Genomic DNA, 23,862 nt, shown 5'->3' with positions numbered 1-23,862 from the left:
GATTGATAGAACTTAAGCTTTTTATACAATGTCTGTTTTAATTTGATTTTTTAATTTTGAGCTTTAATAGTTAAATACAATTTTCACACGGCCTACGTTACAAGGCTACAATATGCGTTTGCGAGTTTGATCATTCCCTGTCTCTGCTATAGGGCAGCACTAGCACATTCATATTTTCACAATCCAATCACCTCAAAAGAAATTCAGCTCCCCACATTTATAAGTGGAGCATGTGTAAAGTATTCAGCACAGGTAAAACTTGCTCTTGAATTATACTTTTTTTTAAGGTTTTGCCACAACTATTCCCACAAGTGTTAACTGAGAAAGGACAGCAGGATATGGTTGTGATTTTGAATGGAAACTAACTGGTGTTTGTTCACTTCAATTGTCATCAGCTACTGATGTTTGTAGCTGGTGTGCCTTAATAAACAAACCCAGTGTGGATTGCGTGCTCTCTTGGCCCATAGGCTCACAATGCTGCTTTCAAGTAATTGAGGTGAACGATCCCTTTAAGAGGACAGGTGTGTCTGCAAGACAAGGGTGTATTCACTAGGAACCAAACAGAAGAAAAGGGGTGAAACAGAGATGGACCTATCTGAATTCGTCCTATAAGAAACTCTTATTTTTAGTGCGCAACATTTTCCATTGCAAGAGGTTTTACTAAGGTGTGGCCTAATGAATACACCGGCGGAGACAGGTGAGCGTGGAGAAAACAGTAAGTGAAACCTTTCACACTTAAACAAACTGGTTTTGCCAAAAGTCTGCTTATGGCTTTTACAAATGAAACATGAGAGAAAAGAGAAAAGTCTGTCGTAAGTATTGACATTGAAAATCTTTCAAGACATGTTTTGAATTAAGTGAAAGTGAGTTTATTCACAATCTTCATCCTATGTACTCTGTCAGGTTTAGAATGCTAGCACGCTAAGCTACTAGCATGTCCTCTTTGTGATTTCAGAAGAACACAGCCTGGGTTTCTTTCTTTCTGCGTTTTAATTAGTCTTAAACAGACACATTTCATTCACTTCAATTTAGTTGTGATTTGAGTCTGAGTCAAAAATCCTCCACAGGCTTTCCTGACTATGTGATGAACTTACACCTGCTTCCTGTAGTTCTGTCATTGGCAGGTAAGGCATCTCTCCTCCCTAGATTTTCTGACAGGGGCTTCAATGTTGACTTAACTGAGTAACCTAACCTAAAGCTGACCAAAAGGGTGTGCCTGTGGAAAGAATGCTGACGTGTGTGTTTTTAAAATGTGGGAGAGGTTGGACTGGTAGCTCTACATTTTTGGGAAATTCCAAGGTGACAGAAACAATGACTCCTCCCCAGCTCGGCTGCATTCTTAGTCTTTGTGTTCTATCGCATAAATGAAAAATAAAGTCACACACTCATCTCTCCTTGTGAATTTATTCAACCAAAGTTTTGGCTTAACAACCTTTATCTGGGTGTGTGATATTTTACCACACAATGTCCAAAGGCTTATCAGCTCTTCCATGACTGTTTCCCAAATGGCACCCTATTCCACCACACAGTGCACTACTTTTGACCAGAGCCCTATGGGCCTTGATCGGAACCCTATGTAGGGCACTATAAAGGGAACAGGGTGCTATTTGGGACACACCCTCTGAGTCATACTTTCTCTATCCAGTATCCACCTCTACTTTAAAAGTGTGCTGCTGTTTTACTGCAAATGATCAATGAGGGAACCTCGCTGCAATTCATCTCAATTTTTGTCCTTCTCATGCACACCTTGTAAAGTCAATCCACCATGACTGAGCATATTGATTTGATTTAGTATAATTCATCTGCTGAAGATTTTTGGGGCCTTTTATATGCTTACAAAGTAATTAAATTCCCCCAACTATACCCCTCAAACACTCTCATACTAGTGTTATAACTTGTTATAATCACTGTAAGAAATTAAGCAGGTAAATAAGTGATAGTCATTGTATTCTTTTCTTCTCCCCCCTTTCCTACATTCCAGTCATCATATCTGTCACTCTCTCCCAGGACCTGGTCTCAATCCAGTTTAAGTCAGATCCAGTCCTGGTGCAGACTGGCACCGATGCGGTCTTCACGGTGGTCACAGTGTCCCAGGTGTTTTCCATCACATGGGGGTACCCAGGTGGGGTGACCCCCCTGGGGCTGTGGGTGGGGGGCAGTGCGGTGCTCAACACTGTGGCCCAGTACCAGGGCAGGGTCACCATCACAGCCACCCAGCTCCGTATCAGCAGTGCCCAGCTGGGAGACGCGGGGAACTACACAGTGCAGGTGGACCCCTCGCCCACCACGGGCCTGGCCCAAAACTCAAGGTCCATACAGCTCAGGGTATTCGGTAAGGAGGGAGGAAAGGAGGGAGGGAGGAAAGGAAGGAGGGATGTAGTGGGGGAGAGAAAGGAGGAGGATGGGAGGGAGGGAGGAAAGGAGGAGGATGGGAGGGAGGGAGGAAAGGAGGGAGGAAAGGAAGGAGGGATGTAGTGGGGGAGAGAAAGGAGAAGGATGGGAAGGAGGGAGGAAAGGAAGGAGGGATGTAGTGGGGGAGAGAAAGGAGGAGGATGGGAGGGAGAATTACAGAAGTGAATAGCAGTGGTGGAAAATCGAGCATGAAGTGTAATGTGATTATAGCCACTTGTTTGCCCAGACCTGTTAGTGTTTGTTATTACTGTTATTTTTAGCCACAGATAGCCCTTCTATCTTTATATTCTCAGTCCAGGCCTAGCGCTTATTGGCATCTTGAAAGCCACTTTTGCCATCTGCCCCTTTATTTACCATCTGCTCCCATGTCTGGATGTTGCTTCTTCTCCCAGCCCTCCATTATTTTCATTAAACAAAATGAGTTTAGGCAGAAAACACTAAGTGTCCCTCTATTTCTCAGCATATTTTGAAGCTTGAATTGAATCCCCCTCTGTCTGTGGTCACACTGTGAAAGCCCGATAATGGCTCATTCAAAAGCTCTCCCTGTGTGTATCTCCAAATCAGTCTACTACTCCAGTATTCACTAGCCTGGTCCAATAATAGTTTGTGGCATGATAATGACTATAGGAGGTAACAATTACCATAGGAGTTGGCATGACCATAAGAGTAGTCAATGACCATAGGAGTTATGAAGACAACACTAACCGATTTGGGACCAGTCTATAATCTCCCTTGCTTATCTTCTCTCCCCACCCTAGATGCAGTGGATGGCGTGACTATGTTTGTGCCGTCAGTGGCTCTGGAGGGGGGCAATGTGTCTGTGCGCTGTACCTGGACCAAGGGGACAGAGACCAGTGTGATGTGGGGTAAAGGGGGCTCTGTTCTCACCTCGAACTCCAGGGTCACTATCAAAGGGGGCGACCTGGTGATCAACCCAGCCAGGAGAGAAGATGCCGGGGTCTACTCCTGCACCGTCGCTAACCTTGTCAGTGCTCAGACCGCCTCAAAGACCCTCACAGTTTACTGTGAGTCATTGCAGGCCCAGCTGCTAATGCTGATAACATAAGCCACACAGTGAGCAGGGCCAGTGAACAGGGTCGGATTCCAGACTTGGCATGCAGGGGTAATCCAGGGGTGATTAGATGGCATATGAACACTTGATAAGTCATGGCAAAATGTGTAGGATTGTAATTAACCATAAATTAGCTTTAAAACTGCAATATTTTCTCTCAGCCTCATAATGGCAAAGTGTGTAGAATAGCATGAGATTAGCTATATAACGGCACAATTTTCTCTAAACCTCACCGCACTGCTGGATTGCCTCTGAAGCTAAGAACGGTCGGTCCTGGTCAGTCCCTGGATTGGAGATCAGATGTGGCTGGAAGTGGTGTTGGAGTGCCAGTAGGAGGCACTCTTTCCTCTGGTAAAAATAAATATACTGAACAAAAATGTAAAAGCAACCTGCAACAATTTCAACAATTTTACTGAGTTACAGTTCATATAAGGAAATCAGTCAATTGAAATTAATTCATTAGGCCCTAATCTATGGTTTTCACATGACTGGGCACGGGTGCAGCCATGTGTGGGCCTGAGAGGGCATAGGCCCACCCACTGGAGAGTCAGGCCCAGCCAATCAGAATTCATTTTTCCCCACAAAAGGTCATTATTACAGACAGAAATACTCCTCAGTTTCATCAGCTGTCTGGGTGGCTGGTGTCAGACGATCCCACAGGTGAAGTAGCCGGATGTGGAGGTCCTGGGCTGCCGTGGTTACACGTGGTCTGCGGTTGTGAGGCCAGTTGAACGTACTGCCAAATTCCCTAAAATGACATTGGAAGCGGCTTATGGTAGAGAAATGAACCTCAAATTCTCTGGCAACAGCTCTGGTGGACATTCCTGCAGTCTGCATGCCAATTGCATGCTCCCTCAAAACTTGAGACATCTATGGAATTGTGTTGTGTGACAAAACTGCATGTTTTACAGTGGCCTTTTATTGTCTCCAGCAGAAAGTGTACCTGTGTAACGATCAGCTTCTTGATATTCCACACCTGTTGGGTGAAGGGATTATTTTGGCAAAGGAGACATGTTCACTAACAGGGATGTAATCAATTTGTGCTCAACATTTTAGAGAAATATGTTTTTTTGTGCAAATGGGAAATGTACTTTTATTTATTTCAGCTAATGAAACATGGGACCAACATTTTACATGTTGCGTTTACATTTTTGTTCAGTATAATAATAGCTCAATGCCCCGGGGCAGTGATTGGGGACATTGCCCTGTGTAGGGTGCCGTCTTTCGGATGGGACGTTAAACGGGTGTCCCGACTCTCTGTGGTCACAGAGTAGCATGAGGTTAGCTATAAGACTGCACAATTTTCTCTCTGCCCCATGGCAAAAAAGTGTAGAATTGCAGGGAAAACTGTGGCCCCAGATGCAGTGGTCCGGCTCTGACTGTGAGTAACAATCTAGTGTCCAGGGTTCTGTTAATTAGGACACTTTTGAGACGTCAGAGTAGTCTTTCCTTGTTTTAGTCTGTTTTCTTCTGTTTGGTGCCTAATGTACATGACCCAGCAGTCAAAAAAATGCTAATGATTTGAGCTAGTTGTTCAACTACATTACACCAAGTAATGTCACTACCAGTTAGCCACATAAGTGCATTACTAAATAGGCTACAGGGCTAATTCTCATTAGCAATAATATCACTACTCATAAAGCCTCGTGAGCTGACTGATCCCGCATGAGCTTCCGGTATCATGCAACTCGCGAAGCTACTAGTCATACCCAACCCCCGTAATATTGTCCCCATTCATTTTGAGGTGAAACTTTACTGTGATAGTCTGTGAGCCACATGCTTTGTCTTTGAGTCTGTCTGTTGATGTTCCTCCCCCCCCCCCCCCCCCCCCCCTCCTCCCCTCCACCTCCAGATGGTCCCGACACCCCCGTGCTGAGCAATGATTCTCCGGTAGACTGTGTGGGAGGAGCGGATGCAGTGCTAGGCCAGACGATCCGTCTCACTTGCGTGTCCGACTCCCTGCCCCCTGCCACTTTCTCCTGGCAATACAACAATGAACCCGTGGCGTCTGGACAACCAGACAGTGGCGTGTTCAGCCTCCAGACCTTCTCCACCAACCAGAGCGGCCAATACAAGTGCGTGGCTAGCAACGCCATCACGGGCGCCACGTCGGAGCAGGCGACGGGCCTGGCCATCGTGGGTGAGTTATGTGGGACGAACACTGGCCTTGACCACTGCCGTGACTCATTCTGGTGACTGTTTCGTTTTGGACGGCGCAGCGGCATCCATCTTTGAGTGAAGAGAGGGGAACATTTTGGCACAGCCTAGCTCATCAGCGAAAGATTGATTCAACCAAATGCTCTCGCAATGGGAATCAAACTCTTTTTCTATGACTTTCAGCTGTCTTCACTGTTCTTCCCTTTATTTCCACCACTCGTTCTCTCTCACCTCTCTTCCCCTGCCATCACTTCATCATTCTCTTTCTGAAACCTCGTCTATTTGTCTGTCTGGGCTCCGTGTCCGTGACACATTATCATTATTAATTTCTGTCTCCACCTCCCTCCCACTCTTTCTGTCCCTGTCTCCCCCCCCCCCACCTTCCTTCCCTGTTCCCCTCTGTCTCAGGCACATGCCTCAGTGCAGGGGCAGTGGCTGGCATAGTGATAGGCTGTGTGGTCGCTCTGATCTTAATCATCATGGCCATCGTACTCCTGGTGCGCTGGAGGAGAGGTGAGTGAGAGTCTGTCTGTCTGTCTGTCTGTCTGTCTGTCTGTCTGTCTGTCTGTCTGTCTGTCTGTCTAAACATTCACGTTGACCTGTGTATAAGATTCCAGTTGTGTGTGGTACAGATGCTCATGTAAACATATGTTTCTATGTTTGAATACTGTATGTGACAATGTTGCTTATCACAGTTGACCGAAGACCGGAGGCCACAGGACAAAAGGGACACCCAGACCTCATGCTTACAGTAAGACACTCATCTTTTCCCCAAAATATTATCATTCTGAAAGCACTTTATTTCATAAATTAATCCATTTCTTTCTTGCTCTTCTCTTTCTCTCTCCTTTTCAGCCTCCAGAGCCCCCTCCACCTGGTACCCGGACTTTAGGTGGCCAGCACTCTGTCCCACCCGATGGCCGCGAAAACACACACACACCGCCACGCGACACTAACACACTTCAACACAATGGCCATGCCAACAGCAATGGGTTCCCACACAATACTCAACATCAGAATGCCAATTCATTTCCACGAAATGCCACCACGCAGGACCACAACACTTTCACACGCACTGCTGCACCTCAGAATGCCAACACACTCGACACCCTCCCACAGATGACTCAAAACCACCCGAACAATCCAAACATTCTCATACAAGCGGGTTCTACTCAGGTCGGTGTTAACCTTAACACACTGCCACACAACCAGCAAAATAGCAACGCACAGCTACCCACGGTTCACGTCAATCTCAATTCCTATCCAACTAATGGTCAACATCCCAACCAACAGTCACAGCAACAATTTACAAGCCCACAGGACAGTACAATGCAGTGGAGTGCCATCAATGTAGCCAACAGTGCTAGTGCTCCTCAAGTTCAAAATAACAACCCACAAACGGTCACACAGACTGGACAGTCATACTCCAATCCCAGGATGCAACTTGGCTTGTCATATCCTGGTGGTCCTTCACAGGTTGACCACAGTAACTTAGACACTGGTCCTCAAGTCTCTACTGGTCCTGTTCCTACTGGTTACACACACGGTGGTCGAAGTCACACTCTCCAGCGAAACGCCAACACACAGGCCTGCCAGAGGGACCAGGCTAGACACTCCGACCCAGCAACGGCCAGTTCTGTGCCACGGGATGCCAGTCATGCCACACCAAGTGCCAGCTCACACCACCAACAAATGCCTTGGGACCGTCTGAGGGGCACCCCGGCGTACCCCAACAACTCCCCCAGAAGGGTACAGGCTTCCCCCGACAGCAGCTACACCTCTGATAGCACAGAGTCTCCGTCCCAGGCTAGACGATTTCAACCACACACCCGAAGGAGTGGGCCAGGAGCACAGACCCAGAACCCCCCACAGAGCCGATCTACACCCAGGAAGGCTGCACCGACGGCGGGCAGACAGACCCAGAACCTCCCCCACACTCATGGGACGAACAATCAGCCTGGGGCTCCAAGCCACACACAGTCGCATATCAGTTCTCATGTACGCGATACACCAAGGCAGAGAGCCCGGCAGGATGTCAGAGCTCAGTCCCAGATCACAGCTCAGACCGCTTCTCAAAGCCAGACTGGCCCCAGGCAACAAAATGCCTCACATAGCCACCACAACCCCCAGCCGCAACAACAGGGACCAGGCGCTCCACAGGGACTAATAACCAACATGCCCCGAGGCACCACACTCAACACTCAAGCTCTAACAAATCCAAATCACATCCCACAGACACAAATCGGGATTCAGTATGGTAGGGGAAACACACATATGATACCGCAGCCCACACAAGACCGGAGACAGACAGCAACACAAGGTTGGGGTGCAATATCACAGCCTGTTACACAGAACCCCAGTAGCCTCACTCAGACGGCCCTGGAGATGCACACACTGACAACCCCTAACCCTTTTCACAACCGTAACCAACAGACACAGGCCGCCCTGCTCAACACCCAAGCTCGAGGCCCTAACCCTGGGCGCCAGCGGCCCCCCACGCCCCCTCCCGTGATCCCTCTGGCTCAGTTTCAGACTATTCCCAGAGAACGCACCCAGCACCAGTCTCCAAACCGGGGCCCCGATGGCCCTCTCAGGCCCCCAGTCAACGTACACACCACACAGAGACACCCCAACGCCCACCCGCCCCACAGACATCCCGACGCTACCATGCCGGCCAACCTGCACTCAGGAAATGGCCACCACGTGCACGCTGATAACACACACAGGCACGGCCAAGGTACTCAACATGCCCACAGGAATCCTGCCCACCCACGCCAGGTAAGTAGACACCAAAGTAGTGCTTGATATCAGAGCCAACCGTTCCCATATGTTTGATATATGTTGATTAGCCATTTCATGATTCATTAATCGCCACACGGCTCTCTGTCTCAGACATGTGATCATTATGTCTGTCTCATTATGTCATTCTCTGTCTACTTAGTCTCTTAGGTTTCCCCACATCTCATTCTCATTTAGTCCGCATCCCAAATGGAACCCTATTAACTTTATTTATTTAACTATGCAAGTCAGTTAAGATTAAATTGTTATTTACAGTGACGGCCTACCGGGGAACAGTGGTAGTTTAGTTCAGGGTCAGAATTACAAATTTTGACCGTGTCAGCTCGGGGATTCGATCCAGCAACCTTTACGGTTACTGGCCCAACTACTAGGCTACCTGCCGCCCCTATAATATGTCTAGAATATGTGTGTCACGGGTAGAGTTGCAAAACAACTGGCAATTTACTCAAGTTACTGTAATCTGTGATTTTGGTAATTAACAGGCCTTTCTATGGTAACTTTGGTTATTTATACATGAATAACTTTAAAAATATGTATTTATTTTTTTATATCTGTGTCCATATTGCCCATGAGTTTCTAGTAAATAGACCACATGGTACAAGAGAAAATGGCCTAATTCGTGAGAAAAGCACCTAATAGACTATGGCATTATTTAAAATGAACTCTGCAACTCTTCCAACTATTGACTTTATTTTCACCAGTTTGGCGCCAACACATTAACAACAAGAACATATTGACACGGTCAAATAAATATATAAAGGATATTTCATAACAGTGGTATTCACTAAGTCACTAAGTTGATGGTTTATATTTAGGATAACGTTTTACAGCTTTGTAATTTATTTAGATAAAAAAATTAAAAAAATATCTTATTTTAAATATTTGACACGTGATGAGGCCACGCAGAGGGACAGAGATAATTAGACACCTGTGAAAATGTGAAGTACCCAAAAGAGCCTCTAGATGTCTTGTGATAAATTACATAACATCGTTGAAACTTCAAAAGCTTCCAGTTATATACCCTCCCTTTGCAACCCGAGTCACAGGGAAGCTTGCCAAGCAGCTTTTATAGCGGGGCCTGCACTTCCTGTTGAGCGACTGGTATCTTTCTGCTGGAGTAATGACAAGAGTATTTGGCAGGGATACAGCCAGGGTAGTTTAGCTGGGTGTTTGTCTGTCTCTACCGTACCAGTGTGTCAGTGGCTATGTTGAACACGACTTGTATATAATTAAGGTCTTGTTCTTTCTCTCCGACAGCAGACCCACCAAGGGAGGCCGAGACATTGAGTGATGCCAACGGACACACACACACACACCAGCAACTGACAAGAGGAGAAACACAAGCATGGATGACTATGGGAGCCCTACTCTAAAGCAATGGAGACCAAGCAAAAACACACGTGTGCACGTGCACACACACACACACACACCCACTCACACTCTATCACACACACTTCCCGCAGTCGACTCCCCCTGCCTGTCAAGTGTATGCTATCTGTTGATTTTCAACAGTACCGACAATGAGTCACTGGAAAACACACACTTATGTGTCCTTTCTGAAGCTCCATACAACCAAATAGTAGGAATGAGAAAAAGGCCTTATTGATGACGGGAATCTCCAGGCCGTGTGTACGTGGCCTCTCCCATTCAGCGTGTTCAGAGAGAGAAGGAGGCACTGCCACAACAACGAGGACTTGTTTCCATTCATGTCTGTGTGTGTTTGTTGCTCCTTGTGACTAGAATAAACAGTAACAAGGACAGGAAAAGAGAACCCTTGCTGGACGGATTCCAATTGATTGAATGGACTTGGCCCCTGGGAACTACTGTGTGAAAATTCTGAAGGAAATAAAAACCCCTCTGCGACTTGCTTTATTTAATATTTCCATGGAAGTATTTACGTGGCGACTTTCTGTTTACAGATGCTTCTCTTGACACCACTCAATTAAGGGGATTCGCTTCGGCGCCTGGGCTTCGGAAGCAATGCGCAACTAACTATGAAGGAGACCCCACAAATGGATGGGCCGCTTATTAATTAAGCGCTTTTATGCGGTTTAAATGGCTCGGAAAATAATAGCGGCCATGCGTGGAGGAGGTCAGCACAAAGAAGCTGCTGAGCTGCAACATTTTCCCCGACTAAGCAAAGCAAAACAATTTGCTCTGGGACTACAATGTTCTTTTGTGTGGGGGATTGGCACATTACAAGTGATCTCTTTTGGAAGGAATCTTAGTTTTCTTTAGAACAAAATGTGCATTTCATGTTTTTGTTTTTCTGTTACGTGGTAAATATGTTGGCACTGCCATTGCGATATGTGTCTTTGTGACTCAGGGAGGCTGTTTTATATTAAAATAAATGTTCCATGAGAGTACAGAATAGAGGGCCACCAGTTGAGGACCAGTTGGGGAACCCTGGGCTAGGGGTTGTTTCTAGATTGGAAGCCCCCTCTCTTCCCCATCCAGTTCCTTTACTTGACTTGAGGTTTTTAAAGATTAGGGGTCTCCATTGAACATGCTTTTTTCTTGACCAGTATGTTTTATTGACAATAATAAAGTGTTTTGATTGCCCCACGTGGTGTCTTGTGAATGTCGATCATTGGGAGGAGTTTATTTACAGGAAAATACTGTATGTCAGTGTATTATATGACATTAATTTTGATATAATGTTACCTACTGGTATAATCTTAACTACCTACTGGTATAATCTTAACTGCCTACTGGTATAATTTTAACTGCCTACTGGTATAATCTTAACTGCCTACTGGTATAATCTTAACTGCCTACTGGTATAATCTTAACTGCCTACTGGTATAATCTTAACTGCCTACTGGTATAATCTTAACTGCCTACTGGTATAATCTTAACTGCCTACTGGTATAATCTTAACTGCCTACTGGTATAATCTTAATTGATTTTGAGATCATCTTGGCCTCCAGGCATTCTGACAATCTTCAGCTGTTACAAATATTCCCAGAATATTGTATTTACTAAACAGTTTTTAAGTTGAAGAATCTGCGCTGTAAAATTACCAGCACCAGAGTTGCCAGACGAATACTGCAATTTTGCACCACAGCAGAGATTTTCCTTCCTGTGAAACCTATTACTGTAAATAGGTGTAAATTTGGGCACATGATTCCATGGCAGAATCTATTGGACGAGTCATGGTTGATAGAGGGAATAAGCCTACTGAATCTCAAGCCGTATTTTAGAGCAATAACAATGAGGAAGATATGTTGACCTCTGCATTCGGGACTAAGAACAGGAGAAAGTCCTTTAGAGACACGAGTTGACCTTTTCAATCCTGTTTTGTATGTGCTGACACTCGGTGAGTAAGACTCGTTCAATTTAATAAAATACTGTTCTTCTTTTGCCGAGTATGCAGACTCCCTTAGGGAGTTGTTGATTTTCCACATTAGTGAAATGTATGTCTGTTTCCTCAGCTTGTTATGGAGGAATTAGGAGTTCCTGGCTTGCTGCTCGATCAGTCCCTCAGCACAGCTCCCACTTGTGAGTACATCAAATACAGCCCTGCTCCACAATTGCTAAGGTAGAAGGACTTTGTACTGTTGAGGAATGGTAGAAATCCTATTATAGTTATCCTCCAAAGCTAAATGACTGTCTGTTATTCCAAAAATTATAGGAATATGTCACGTAGGAAGACTCCATTGCCGACTGTACATGCTGATACTGCTCCTTTCCAGAATGAAATTTGCATGTACATTGAACGTGGTTGTTTTCCTCTCCTTCCATGATTTACTGTGTTTGCTGCAGCAAATTTTAATTGTTTATGCTTCACATTAGGGCAATAAATTAGCGTACAAAACAAGGCAACAGGAATGGATGTGTAAAATCAGCATTTTTGTTGTGATTAAATTACTTACTGGTGTGTGTGTCTAGTCTTTATCACACAGTGGCTCCACCCAGCCCTCCTGACCCAGACGAGCCAGTGCTGCTCATGGTGTGTGTAACCCTTGCTGTGGTTTTGGTGGTGGTTTTTCTGGGGATCTACTATGGCTTCCAACGCCACAGGTAGTATAAACCCTAGAGGGTGTCTCACGCACAGGACAGTCAATGGACCTATTCAAATACCCTTCAAATGTATTCGTACTTCTTTCCATGAGGAAATCACTGATCTGACACATTGATTGAAGCAATGGGGAACGCATGTTTTCACGTATCCACTCTTGTACTGATCAGTGATTACCACAGGGAAGGGAGGAAAGAAAGAATCCGTTTTAGAGGTATTCACTCACTGCACAGATATAACCTACATGGTTGTAAGTCTCCTCTTCGTTTCCATCAGTGCTAAGAAAAACACCACTGACACCACCAGAAGAAATGGGTCCATTTAATGATTTTATTTTTTTACCTTTATTTAACTAGGCAAGTCAGTTAAGAACAAATTCTTATTTTCAATGACGGCCTAGGAACAGTGGGTTAACTCCCTGTTCAGGGGCAGAACGACAGATTTGTACCTGGTCAGCTCAGGGATTTGAACTTGCAACCTTTCGGTTACTAGTCCAATGCTCCACGAGGATGAGTCCCGAAGTAAGACTTAAATCCTTCTCATTTTGGACACCTATCTATTATTTTCTATTTCAATTCCATTTTTAACGCATGTCTCCCTTTGCAGGGACTGGCTGGAACATCGGCGTGTTTGTCTGCACAGGATGTGCATCTGCATGCAAATGTATTGGCTGAAGCCCAGTAGCAACATAGGTTGTATTCCAAATGGCATCATATTCCCTATTTTGTGAGAGAAATTTGAACAGAGCCCTATGGGTCCTGGTCAAAATGAGTGTACTAAAAAGGGAATAGGGTGTCATTTGGAACACAATCATAATTTCAACAACGTCTGGAGTTGAGTATCACATCAGTCTGTCTGCAATAAACATTTTGAGCAGCAAAATCAGACAGGAGGTTGTATGTATTGTAACTCCACTAGGGGGAGCCAAACGTGCAAGAGAGACTTCAGGAATTAGAACCATTTCCTTTGCCTCTAAGGTCTTTTCCATTAGATAGGATTTTACAACACTGCTTGTTCAATACCACAAAATTAAAACAATAGACTTGAGCCATAGGCAAGGAAAACTGTCTGCAATTCAATAAATATACTGAACACAGATAAGATAAAACGGTGGTGAATAGCAACAAGGAAATCCACAGTCATGTTTAGCTCGTCTAAAAAATGATCACAGTCAGATATTGATTTAAAGCACAACAGAGAAGACAGAAACCCCAGAGAGAGCATGCAAGGCCTATTCGCTCGCTACAGAAAACGTCAACATCCTACAACTGCCACTTGCTCTTGCGTTGATGCACAGAGGGTTATTTTTACAAGGCCAGACATACTGTAGCAGAAGAGCATCCACTGGAATACGAACATGAATGGGTCAACAAATCAAATATAAATCAGATCAACAAACAAAAAATAGTCTTGTGTTGTCAATCGTGGCTTTCCTGCTGTATTTCTGTTTCTTTGTATTTGTATTTTTTTTATTTAAAAAATAAAAATTGAGAACCATTTGTGACCATGCTGTACCACCAGCATAGAAATAGAGTTCTGGTGGAGTTTTCTTTGTTCTGGTCATCAGGTCTTATCTTAAAGTGGCCATCAGCAATCGAAACAATAATAAAGTGTTCTCCCCACCCCTGTTCCGGCAAAAAGCCGAGGGACGGGGCTGGAGAAATGTAACCACTCTCATGTTCAGAGACAGAGCAATGGATGCAGGACTGATCATCCACGACGTACAATGATAGTTATAACCATGTTTGGATGCTATATAGTGTTTGTTTACATTTACTTTGTTTGCAAACATTGGAGTGAAACAGACTTATATCTGTTGGCTCTGATGGTACGAGAGTTGAACTAAGCTCACAAGGTATTTATGTTCTTCAACCATCAATGGGTACTTACAGTATCATTAACTTATACATCCAAAAATGGATGAAGCAACTGCAGGTTGCCCCTTTAAAGGAAATAGATGTATATGTGTTCTATTTATGTATTACCGTTGTGCATTTATTTATTACCAGGGAGGGGTTGGGCAGAGGCCTATCAGCTGCTATGAGGCCATAAGAAAAAACACATCTTAAACGATAAGCAGCTGAGCTAATGTGTGATCTCCCCCATCCATTGTCCTGCTACTGTAACATCCTGTTGGCTCAGAAGTACTTTACCCATATAAATAAAATATGTATTTCTATGGCTCTACCACAGTAAGTCCTTGAGAGGCATGAAAAGGAATTCAACCATTGTCCAACCATCTTGTCTTAGAGTTGACGGTAAATGCGCCTTCATTTGTTAAGGGCCTCGAAACAGCAGAATGACAGGTATGAAAATGACAATGTCAAGAATTGAGACATAACATATATTCAGACTCATACTTAAATATCTTAGAATACATCTTAGAATTGTTGCTGCTGGGGACAACACATTAACCTGAGGTCTCTTGAGGGCGACAAAGTCAACACAGCTGCAATCTTTTCATATCGCAGGAGGGTCACAGAGACAGACACAAGAGTCACATTGTATACCCAGGTCTGGCGAGAGAACACCGCGTGGGATTCGATGCGTGAATCAGCCGCTGTCGTCAGTTGACCGCGGTGCATTGCCGAGCACGAGACGCCAGCCAGTCAGACCGTACCGTTTTGATAAAGAGCTCTTGACTTGCTCGCGCCGCACACGAACAACGCTGAGGTTTCCGGGTACTTATGGGGAGAGACTAAGAACACACCATTCTAATTATCACATGGCTTCATCTATCAGCTCGCCCGACACACACACACACACTGTAAGCACAAATGTCAGGGAGGCGCTCGTCATGACAGTCCCTGATTAAACACCCTCCGAGATGGCAGCTTTTCATCTGACACTGTGTGTGTCTACCATCATCACCACGGGGGCCCAGCATTCCCTAATACCCCCCCCCCCCCCATCTTACCTTTATCAGTACCACCAGGGTGCTCTAAATGCCCTGCTAGATAGAGGACCTCTGTCACTGCTGTGAAATGCTGTGTCATTATGTCAAAAGTATGACACATGTATTAAACCTGGCTTTTCACTATACAATTAGTGTTAGATTGGAGCCTCGATCGGTGGCGCACACATAAACATAGGCTGTATTCCAATTTGATTTGATTTGATTTGATTTGATTTGATTTGATTTGATTTGAAATGGCACCATTTTCCCTATGTAGTGCACTACTTTTAACCAGGGACCATAACCCTCTTGTCAAAAGTAGTGCACTAACTACAGAGCTGTAAAAAAGTATTTTGATTTTCTCAATTTTCACATATTTTGATACTGAATGTTATTAGATCTTTAACCAAAACCTAATGTTAGATAAAGGGCTCCTTCTATATATGAAGGCAAGTCGTCCAGGTCCTGAGGCAGCAAAGCATCCCCAAACCATCACACTACCACAACAATGCTTGACCGTTGGTATGAGGTTCTTACTGTGGAATGCAGTGTTTTTTTGCTAGACATAATGGGACCCTTCTCATCCAAAAGGTTTACTTAAGTTTGCCAAGATGCACCTGGAAGCAGCTGGGCGATCGTCAAGACTATTGGAAGAATGTTCTATGGACAGATGAGTCAAAAGCTTTTTTGGATGACATGGGTCCCTCATACCAACAGTCAAGCATGGCGATGGTAGTGTGATGGTTTTGGGATGCTTTGCTGCCTCAGGACCTGGAGGACTTGCCTTTTTCACGGCACTGTATATGTACTGCAGGGAATAGGGTGCTATTTGGGACTTATACTTAGTATAGTTGGATGTAAACAAATTGTTCCTCACTGCCGATGGACTATAAATCCCTCCTTATCTTGGCTCTATGTTGATCTGTGTAATATGAGACTTGCTTTTCAACAGAAGTGTATGCGTGTGCCTGTTCTTGTGTTTGTGTGTATGCGTGTGTGTGTTGTATGTGAAAGACAGACCGGACACACAGCACATGTTCATCAACCAGAGGTTACTAAGAAGGAAATATATTTATTGAATATTTATGAATTTATTTATGAAGTTAATCTAAGCAGCAGATCAACAGAGTTAGTGATACTCGATAGCAGAGATCGACTGGTTTGGCCATATTGCTCTGGCAAATGCCAGATGGGCTCGTCCATCTTTAGCCCAGCGGGCCCGTCTAATTGTTTTAGGTTTTTTGGGCCGTTATTTGGCTATTAATGGGGGCATCAAGGAAATGAATTGGCCTTATCATTTTTTTGTTGTTGACATGGTTGGCTTGGTTCCATGGAAAATGGTGAACAAGCATGTTGCAGTAGATGCACCAAGAAATGAAGTGTTGAAACAGTTTCCTTTTGAATGAACTTTGACCCACTTCTTTGTCCATCGTACCTTAAATCTGACGCAAGTACAACCATTCAAGGCACGTATAGACAATTGTGTGGTTGCTTTGCTCTATAAATGGGAACTAACGTCTTGCCAGTTGTAACCGCAACTCAAGTTTTTCATGAACAGTTTGTTTTTGGTTTATAGTAACGGTCTAGTTACTAGGGATGATGCATTGTAATTGACCGTATCCACTCACTATTCAGTCATTAATTCCATCATACAGTTTGAGTCTACACATGAACTCCTTGCTTGAGCACCAAGCAGAAATGTCATTTTATTCCACACTGCAGGATTTCCCCCAAATTAGACTCAACTACCTCACATGTTCAGTTGGCATTGTACTCAACATCGTACTCAAATAGCACATCGTTTTAGCCATTTTGTTGTACAGGGATGTTTGAATTTTGATGCTGAAGAGTCCAAAAAGTCTGTAAAAACTTAGCAAAAACGACAGCGTAATAAACTCGATGGCACGAGTTGTGATTTCACATGGTTTGTGTGAGTTCTTGTGTGGAAACAATCAGATAGGCTATGTTGACATGAACTAGAGGGGACAGTACATGTAATTAACATTCTCCACATGCTGAGTGTTCCATGTAAAAGGTTGGGTGAGAGGATTGTATTTTTTAGGTTATTAGTGTATTAAACAATAGATGGTATTCAGCTATTTATCCATAACCCTAATACTAAACCCAATTTGAAACCTTACTGTGACTACACACCTAACACATAATCCATAACCCGAGCCTCAGCTGCCAGGCCTCACATCCTAACTCTAACCCTAAACATAAACCCGAACTGTAATCTGAGTAAGCTGTTGCATATCAACAGAGTTGCAGTTGAGTTTTTTTTCGATAGTTTGAGCATTTACAGAAAGATAATCTGTTGTGGCGAGTCCCCCCCCCCCAAAAAAGGAACATGTACATTTTCTTTCCTGTTTAGCACGAACTGAGGTATGTGACATCAAGTATGTTACATAGAGACTTTACCATTAACAGCACAGTTTATTTGGAGCCAAGCTTACTCACCATTTGACCATTTGACCAGGAGACGTGCCTGTGTGTGTGTTTGTGTGTTTGCTGACTGAGGTATGTACAGTAGAACTCTTTAGATATCACGCTTCTTGTGCTATTATCAGGAGCGTTTATGTAAATGTTGGCAAAGTAGACAGACAATGCTTTTATATGACAAAATACCTGCAAGCCTTTTGAAATGTATTAGATCTAAGGTAAATATGAAATACCATGTAACTGGAATATAAATAAATACATTTCAGTAATGAGATGGTATATGTATGTTCCGTGTTTGTACTACACTCTGTCTAAATTGGCACGGTTACTGAGTTTTTTTTGTCCTTTGGGAATGAGTGTGTGATGTTCCAGTCTGATGGCTGCTATCCAAATGGGCGTCTCTGTCTGGCCAATCACTCTCCGTAAAATGTTGTCATTTGAGCAACATCTCTATTGCTGTACAGTAGTACCCCTGTAATGATGGGCTGTGTTTAAAGTGTTGGGTTCTGTCAAGGTGAGCATTGTTTATAATCACTGATCAGGTGAAACTCTCTCTGTTCTAACCCTGCAACACACCTTATTCAACTAATCAAGGTCTTGATGAGTAGCTAATTTGTTAAATAAGGAAAAAAGCTTGTGGACACAGTAGTTCTCCCCCAAACCAGGGTTGGTGACCACTGCACTAGCGCGATCGACCAAATCTCGCTCTGTACACTACACCGAGTGCCATGTTACATTTCTTATCCTATCTTATGAAAGAAATCAGCTGTCAAATTAACGAGAAACCTCGTGGAACCTCAAACATTTACATTTACATGTACAGCCACATGTCCAGTGCGTGGTGGTTTCTCATAACGAGCTACCTCCCAGACCAAAACGCATCCGCTAGACTGCAGTTTTATCAGTCACACCTGGACGACTTCCCGGAAACACCAGATAAACTAAGAAAAGCTGGCTACCTCCTTCCTTCCAGGTGTATGTTGTCGTTTATTGTCATTTAGATACCATATACCCTTCTGGAGAACTTGGGCTTCTATAAACAATTGAAGTTCACATGACCCAGTTTTTAATAACTATACCATTTCCTCCAAGGGTGCGTTTTAGCACAAATTGATTACAAAATTAGTAAGTGTTGAATCAGTGTTGGGAGAGATAATGAGAAGTAGATGACCGTGTTGATGGTCTGTTAATCAGTATTGCCCAAGGTCGGTTAGAAAAATAGGATCCAGTTCTCACAAGTAATTGTTTCCCTTGGTTACATTCTCCCCATGTAATCGACATTGACATAATATTACCAAATTGACATGCACTTGTCATCAAATTGTTGAACTGGAGTGAGCAGGAAAGTATGGAAAAGCAGAAAATATATTTAGCTTCTTCTGAATTCATATTCTGTTCACAATTTTAACATTGTCAGTGCAGAGGTCAACCTTGATAACCCTGCTAGCCCCAAAATATGTGACTATCATTTCAACAGATACTTTGTGGAAGTGTCATTGGGAACCAAATAACCCCTTACTCTGTAGAAATTAAAGTCACTCTTCTTCTACCATCCTCATGGCTTACCAGCCACTGAACACTTGTGTCATGATTGGAGTATTATGTTGTTAGTTTGCTCCACCATGAATAGAAGGAAGCTTAGGGGTTCATGCGTGCGCTGGGTATTAACACTGGGATTAGCCGAGAGGCATCTGGGATACTCCAGGCTGTGAAGCACAAACAGACCGCTCCCTTTATTGTTGTGATGGGTACCTCGTTTGCCACAATTAATGGCTTCACTCCAATGCACTGTGCCTACGGAGACGAGGTCTTGCTAGTTTGGAAAGGGGGCAGAGTTTGCTAATAAGTCACCTGCTTGAGGAACATAATGACATTGATGTTTGCTCTGTATACCCCCATTTGTCTTCTGTAAACAGTCCAACCATTTATTTTTTATTGAACCTTTATTTAACTAGGCAAGCCAGCCAACAAATTCTTATTTACAATGACGGCCTACACCGGACAAACCCGGGCGACGCTGGGCCAATTGTGCGCTGCCCTATGGTACTCCCAATCACGGCCGGTTGTGATACAGCCTGGATTCGAACCAGGGTGTCTGTAGTGATGCCTCAAGCACTGAGATGCAGTGCATTACACCGCTGACTTGCCAAAGACAACCACAGACTCAAAGAAACTCTTGTTACACAGAATGACATGGCTTTGTTAACCAATTGCATCACACCCATTGTATCCATCCTTCCTGTGAATTTCTTTAAACAAACTAGTGACAGTGACTCAGTTTCTCTTGAATTGCTTCACACCCTTATTGACTAACTATGCATATCCTGAATTGACCCCAAATTGAGTACCTGCATTAGCTAACGCAAACATCAGCTCATTGGCTGTTTCCTTCCTCTTTTGCAGAATGCTGTCTGGGAATGAATCCGGGGATAGACACAGCCACAGCAGCCTGGTGCTGATGGTCTACATCATCACCTTCCTGATTGGCCTCCCTGCCAATGGTGTGGCCTTCTACACCTTTGGAAAGAAGGTGAGGCAGAAAGCCATGCCCATCGACATCCTGCTCCTCAACCTGACCGTCTCGGACCTCCTCTTTCTGCTCTTCCTGCCCTTCAAGATGAAAGAGGCGGCGGACGACAATGTATGGAACATGCCCGTCTTCCTGTGTCCATTGACCAGCTTCGTCTTCTACGCCACCATCTACAACAGCACCTTCTTTCTGACTGCCATCAGCGTTGAACGCTACCTGGGGGTGGCCTTTCCCATCAAGTACAAACTCATAAGACGGTCTTTGTACACCACGGTGGCTAGCGTTGCCTTCTGGGTGATCTCCATGGCGCACGTCAGTATCGTCTACATCATTCAATATTTAGTCGATTCCAGTGCCACCCAGGAAGGGGACATGTGTTACACAAATTTCACCCAGATGCAGCTGCAGGTCCTGATACCTGTCCGCCTGGAGCTCTTCCTGGTTCTATTCTGTGTACCTTTCTTCATCTGCTGCTTCTGCTACATCAACTTCATCCGAATCCTCTCTCAGCTGCCCAGCATCAACCCCAAGAAACGTCTGCGGGCCATCGGTCTGTCTCTGGCCACCCTGCTGGTGTTCATTGTCTGCTTCGCGCCCTACAACCTGTCACACTTAGTGGGCTTTGTTAACTGGGAGAGTCCCAATTGGCGAATGGCCGCACTCTTGTCCAGTACCATCAACGCCAGCCTGGACCCCATCATCTTCTACTTCTCCTCGTCGGCCCTCAGGTGTACCTTCCACCTCTTCCTGAAGAACCTGTTGGAGAGTGTGCAGGGGTTGTGCTTCTGCAGTAAGGCTCTCTACTGCCCTGTGTTGTTCTGCACCAGAACTCAGAAGGACAGCACACCAAGCTCCAATGACAACATGTGTCAAACTCATTCCACAGAGGGCCAAGGTTCTGCAGGTTTTCGCTCCACCGGTGTACTTGATTGATGAATTAAGGTCACTAATTGGTAAAGAACTCCCCTCACCCGGTTGTCTAGCCTTAAACAAAAACTTTCAGATTCTAGCTCCTCCATGGAATGAGTTTAACACCCCTGTTATAATGAGTGTGTAGTCAAGCCATATGCTTCACTTGCTACATGCTTGCTACATAAGTTAGCTAAATACCAGCCTGTGCAATGTGTTTATTGTATTTAGGTTCTTATGAAAAAGACTGAGGACTATGCTATCTGTCTTTATAAGTAGCCTATACATGAATCAGTTGTGGTCAGTGCCGTTTAAGATGAGGGAGGATGATTTTAGATTTTCTTATGAGCATGGCCTTATTTCTATTACAGCATATTAGATGACTGTTATTCATATTCCATTCACCCAGCTCAATGTAACATCGATAGGTTTAGGTTACTACATGATACTGAAATTGTACCTATACCCATCATGAGGTTGCTACAACCTAGCCTATGAAGGAAAGTTTACAACCTAGGTGCATAGGCTGAGAGAATTGTCACACATTCATTGCCGCCTTGCACACTCTTGCCTGCATCTAGCTGACCTATGTAGGGTGTAATCATTGGTCCAACAGTTGAAAATTAGTGTCTATTGGACAAATTTAGGTATGTTTATCCCCTATTCATCCCATTTGCTTCCGTTTAAGAAACATTTTTCAACAGAATCAGCAGAATGAATACACCCCTGATTACACACAAACAGTTCACTTTCATTGCAGCCACATAAAGAAAGCCTGATCATTTTGATCGGTGTACATATAATTCCTTCTCGCAACTATCTATGCTCTCTCCTCCTCTCAACTTTTCCCTTCACTTGTGGCCTTCAGTGCACAACACATCAGCTGTCTGTGACCAGGCTAAAAACCCTTTCCAAAACAAACCTTCATATCATGACTGCTAACCGCTACACACAGCCTACATCATTGTCAACATAGCTACTAGAACTAACGCGTTAGTAAACCCGCTACAATCATGCAGTACAGTGTACTGTCAGAAAGCAGTTTAACAGTTACAACGCAGGCAGTGAGAATAAATTAATAAAACCAAAAGCTTACCTTGACTTGGAAGGATGTGTAGTATGCATTTGTATGTGTGTATTTATGATCATTTGAAGGTTTTATATTATTTCTGTTCCCCTTTATTTTCTATGACTTTTTTTGTAGTGATGACATTAAAATCTCTTTTTGCATCATACTTCTGGATTTTAATTGATGCCCCCTCTGAAAATGTTTCACTTAATGGGATACGCAAACTTGCGTAATACACTCTGATTGTCCCAATCCGTGTCTAATGTAGCTGTTGGTTTTTGTGATTTCTTAATACCACTGAAGGGTTCTTCCAGTCAGTCATCAAAACAATGTAAAACAGGAAGATGAGTATCAGGGGTATCATACATTTATTTAATGTGAGCTCCAAAGGTATTGGGACTGTCACACATTTTTGGTTGTTCTGAATGAATCGTGAATAATGATGAGTGAGAGTTACAGATTCACTATTGTAATGGTGTCCTGGGGGTTTGATATTTGTGCGACTCATCATTATTCACAATTCATTCAGGACTATCCGTAATCCTGGTAACATCCACATGAATGTAGACGTGTTTAGAAACATATTGTATTCTTATTTACAATAAAAGTGACCCCAAAATGTCACAATAAAGGTGCAAGGTTACGTAACCGGGAGGAAGCAGCATAGTGTTGGCTATTTAACAGTCTGATGGCCTTGAAGCTGTTTTTTAGTCTCTCTATGCACCTGTATGCTTTGCACCTCTATGCTTTGATGCACCTGTACTGACCTCATAGCGGGGAGAACAGGCAGTGGCTCAGGTGGTTGTTATCCTTGATGATATTTTTGGCCTTCCTGTGACATTTGGTGCTGTAGGTGTCCTAGAGGACAGGTAGTTTGCCCCCGGTGATAAGTTGGGCAGACCGCACCACCCTCTGGAGAGCCTGTGGTGCAGTTTCCGTACCAGGTGGTGATACAGCCCAACAGGATGCTTTCAATTGTGCATCTGTAAATGTTTGTGAGGGTTTTAGGTGCCAAGCCAAATTTCCTCAGCCTCCTGAGGTTGAAGAGTTGCTGCTGCGCCTTCTTCACCACACTGTCTGCGTGGATGGACCATTTCAGATCGTCAGTGACGTGTACTCCGAGGAACTTGAACTTTTCCACCTGCTCCACTGCTGTCCCGTCGATGCGGATAGGAGCGTGCTCCCTCTGCTGTTTCCTGAAGTCCACAATCAGCTCCTTTGTACAGGAGGGGGCTCAGCACACACCTTTATGGGGCCCCTGTGTTGAGGATCAGCGAAGTGGAGGTTTTGTTTCCTACCTTCCACAACAGGTGGCGGCCCGTCAGGAAGTCCAGGACCCAGTCGCACAGGGCGGTGTTCAGACCCAGGGCCCTGAGCTTAATAATGAGCTTGGAGGGTGCTATAGTGTTGAAGGCTGAGCTATAGTCAATGAGCATCATTCTTACATAGGTATTCCTCTTGTCCAGATGGGATAGGGCAGTGTGCAGTGCGATGGCGATTGCATCGTCTGTGGATCTATTGGGGCGGTAAGCAAATTGGAGTGGGCCTAGGGTGT

At 44.3% G+C, this 23,862-nt stretch overlaps 2 protein-coding genes across 3 annotated transcripts; both read left to right on the top strand.

Annotated features, from left to right (window-relative positions):
• The first annotated feature begins 436 nt into the window (after window positions 1-436).
• Window positions 437-11,005, top strand: LOC110516872 (uncharacterized). 2 transcript variants are annotated; one of them, XM_036973731.2, is made up of 9 exons: window positions 437-715; window positions 1,068-1,124; window positions 1,982-2,332; window positions 3,171-3,437; window positions 5,337-5,624; window positions 6,050-6,154; window positions 6,337-6,392; window positions 6,497-8,419; window positions 9,701-11,005. In XM_036973731.2, the coding sequence occupies exons 1-9, from the start codon at window positions 676-678 to the stop codon at window positions 9,725-9,727; spliced, it is 3,114 nt and encodes a 1,037-aa protein (XP_036829626.1). In that variant the 5' UTR covers window positions 437-675; the 3' UTR covers window positions 9,728-11,005. The 2 variants fall into 2 exon arrangements, with proteins under 2 accessions (XP_036829626.1, XP_036829625.1); XM_036973730.2 differs by having other exon boundaries at window positions 9,698-11,005.
• Window positions 11,006-17,635: 6,630 nt separating this feature from the next.
• LOC110516862 (free fatty acid receptor 2-like) lies at window positions 17,636-22,473 on the top strand. Its single transcript, XM_021595180.3, has 2 exons — window positions 17,636-17,877; window positions 20,203-22,473. The coding sequence occupies exon 2, from the start codon at window positions 20,204-20,206 to the stop codon at window positions 21,260-21,262; it is 1,059 nt and encodes a 352-aa protein (XP_021450855.2). The 5' UTR covers window positions 17,636-17,877; window position 20,203; the 3' UTR covers window positions 21,263-22,473.
• The last annotated feature ends 1,389 nt before the right edge of the window (window positions 22,474-23,862 follow it).

The sequence above is a fragment of the Oncorhynchus mykiss genome, chromosome 3, assembly GCF_057628025.1.
Source record: "Oncorhynchus mykiss isolate SJ-2025 chromosome 3, ASM5762802v1, whole genome shotgun sequence".
Lineage (NCBI taxonomy): Eukaryota > Metazoa > Chordata > Actinopteri > Salmoniformes > Salmonidae > Oncorhynchus > Oncorhynchus mykiss.
This window is presented reverse-complemented; position numbering and strand designations above follow the sequence as displayed.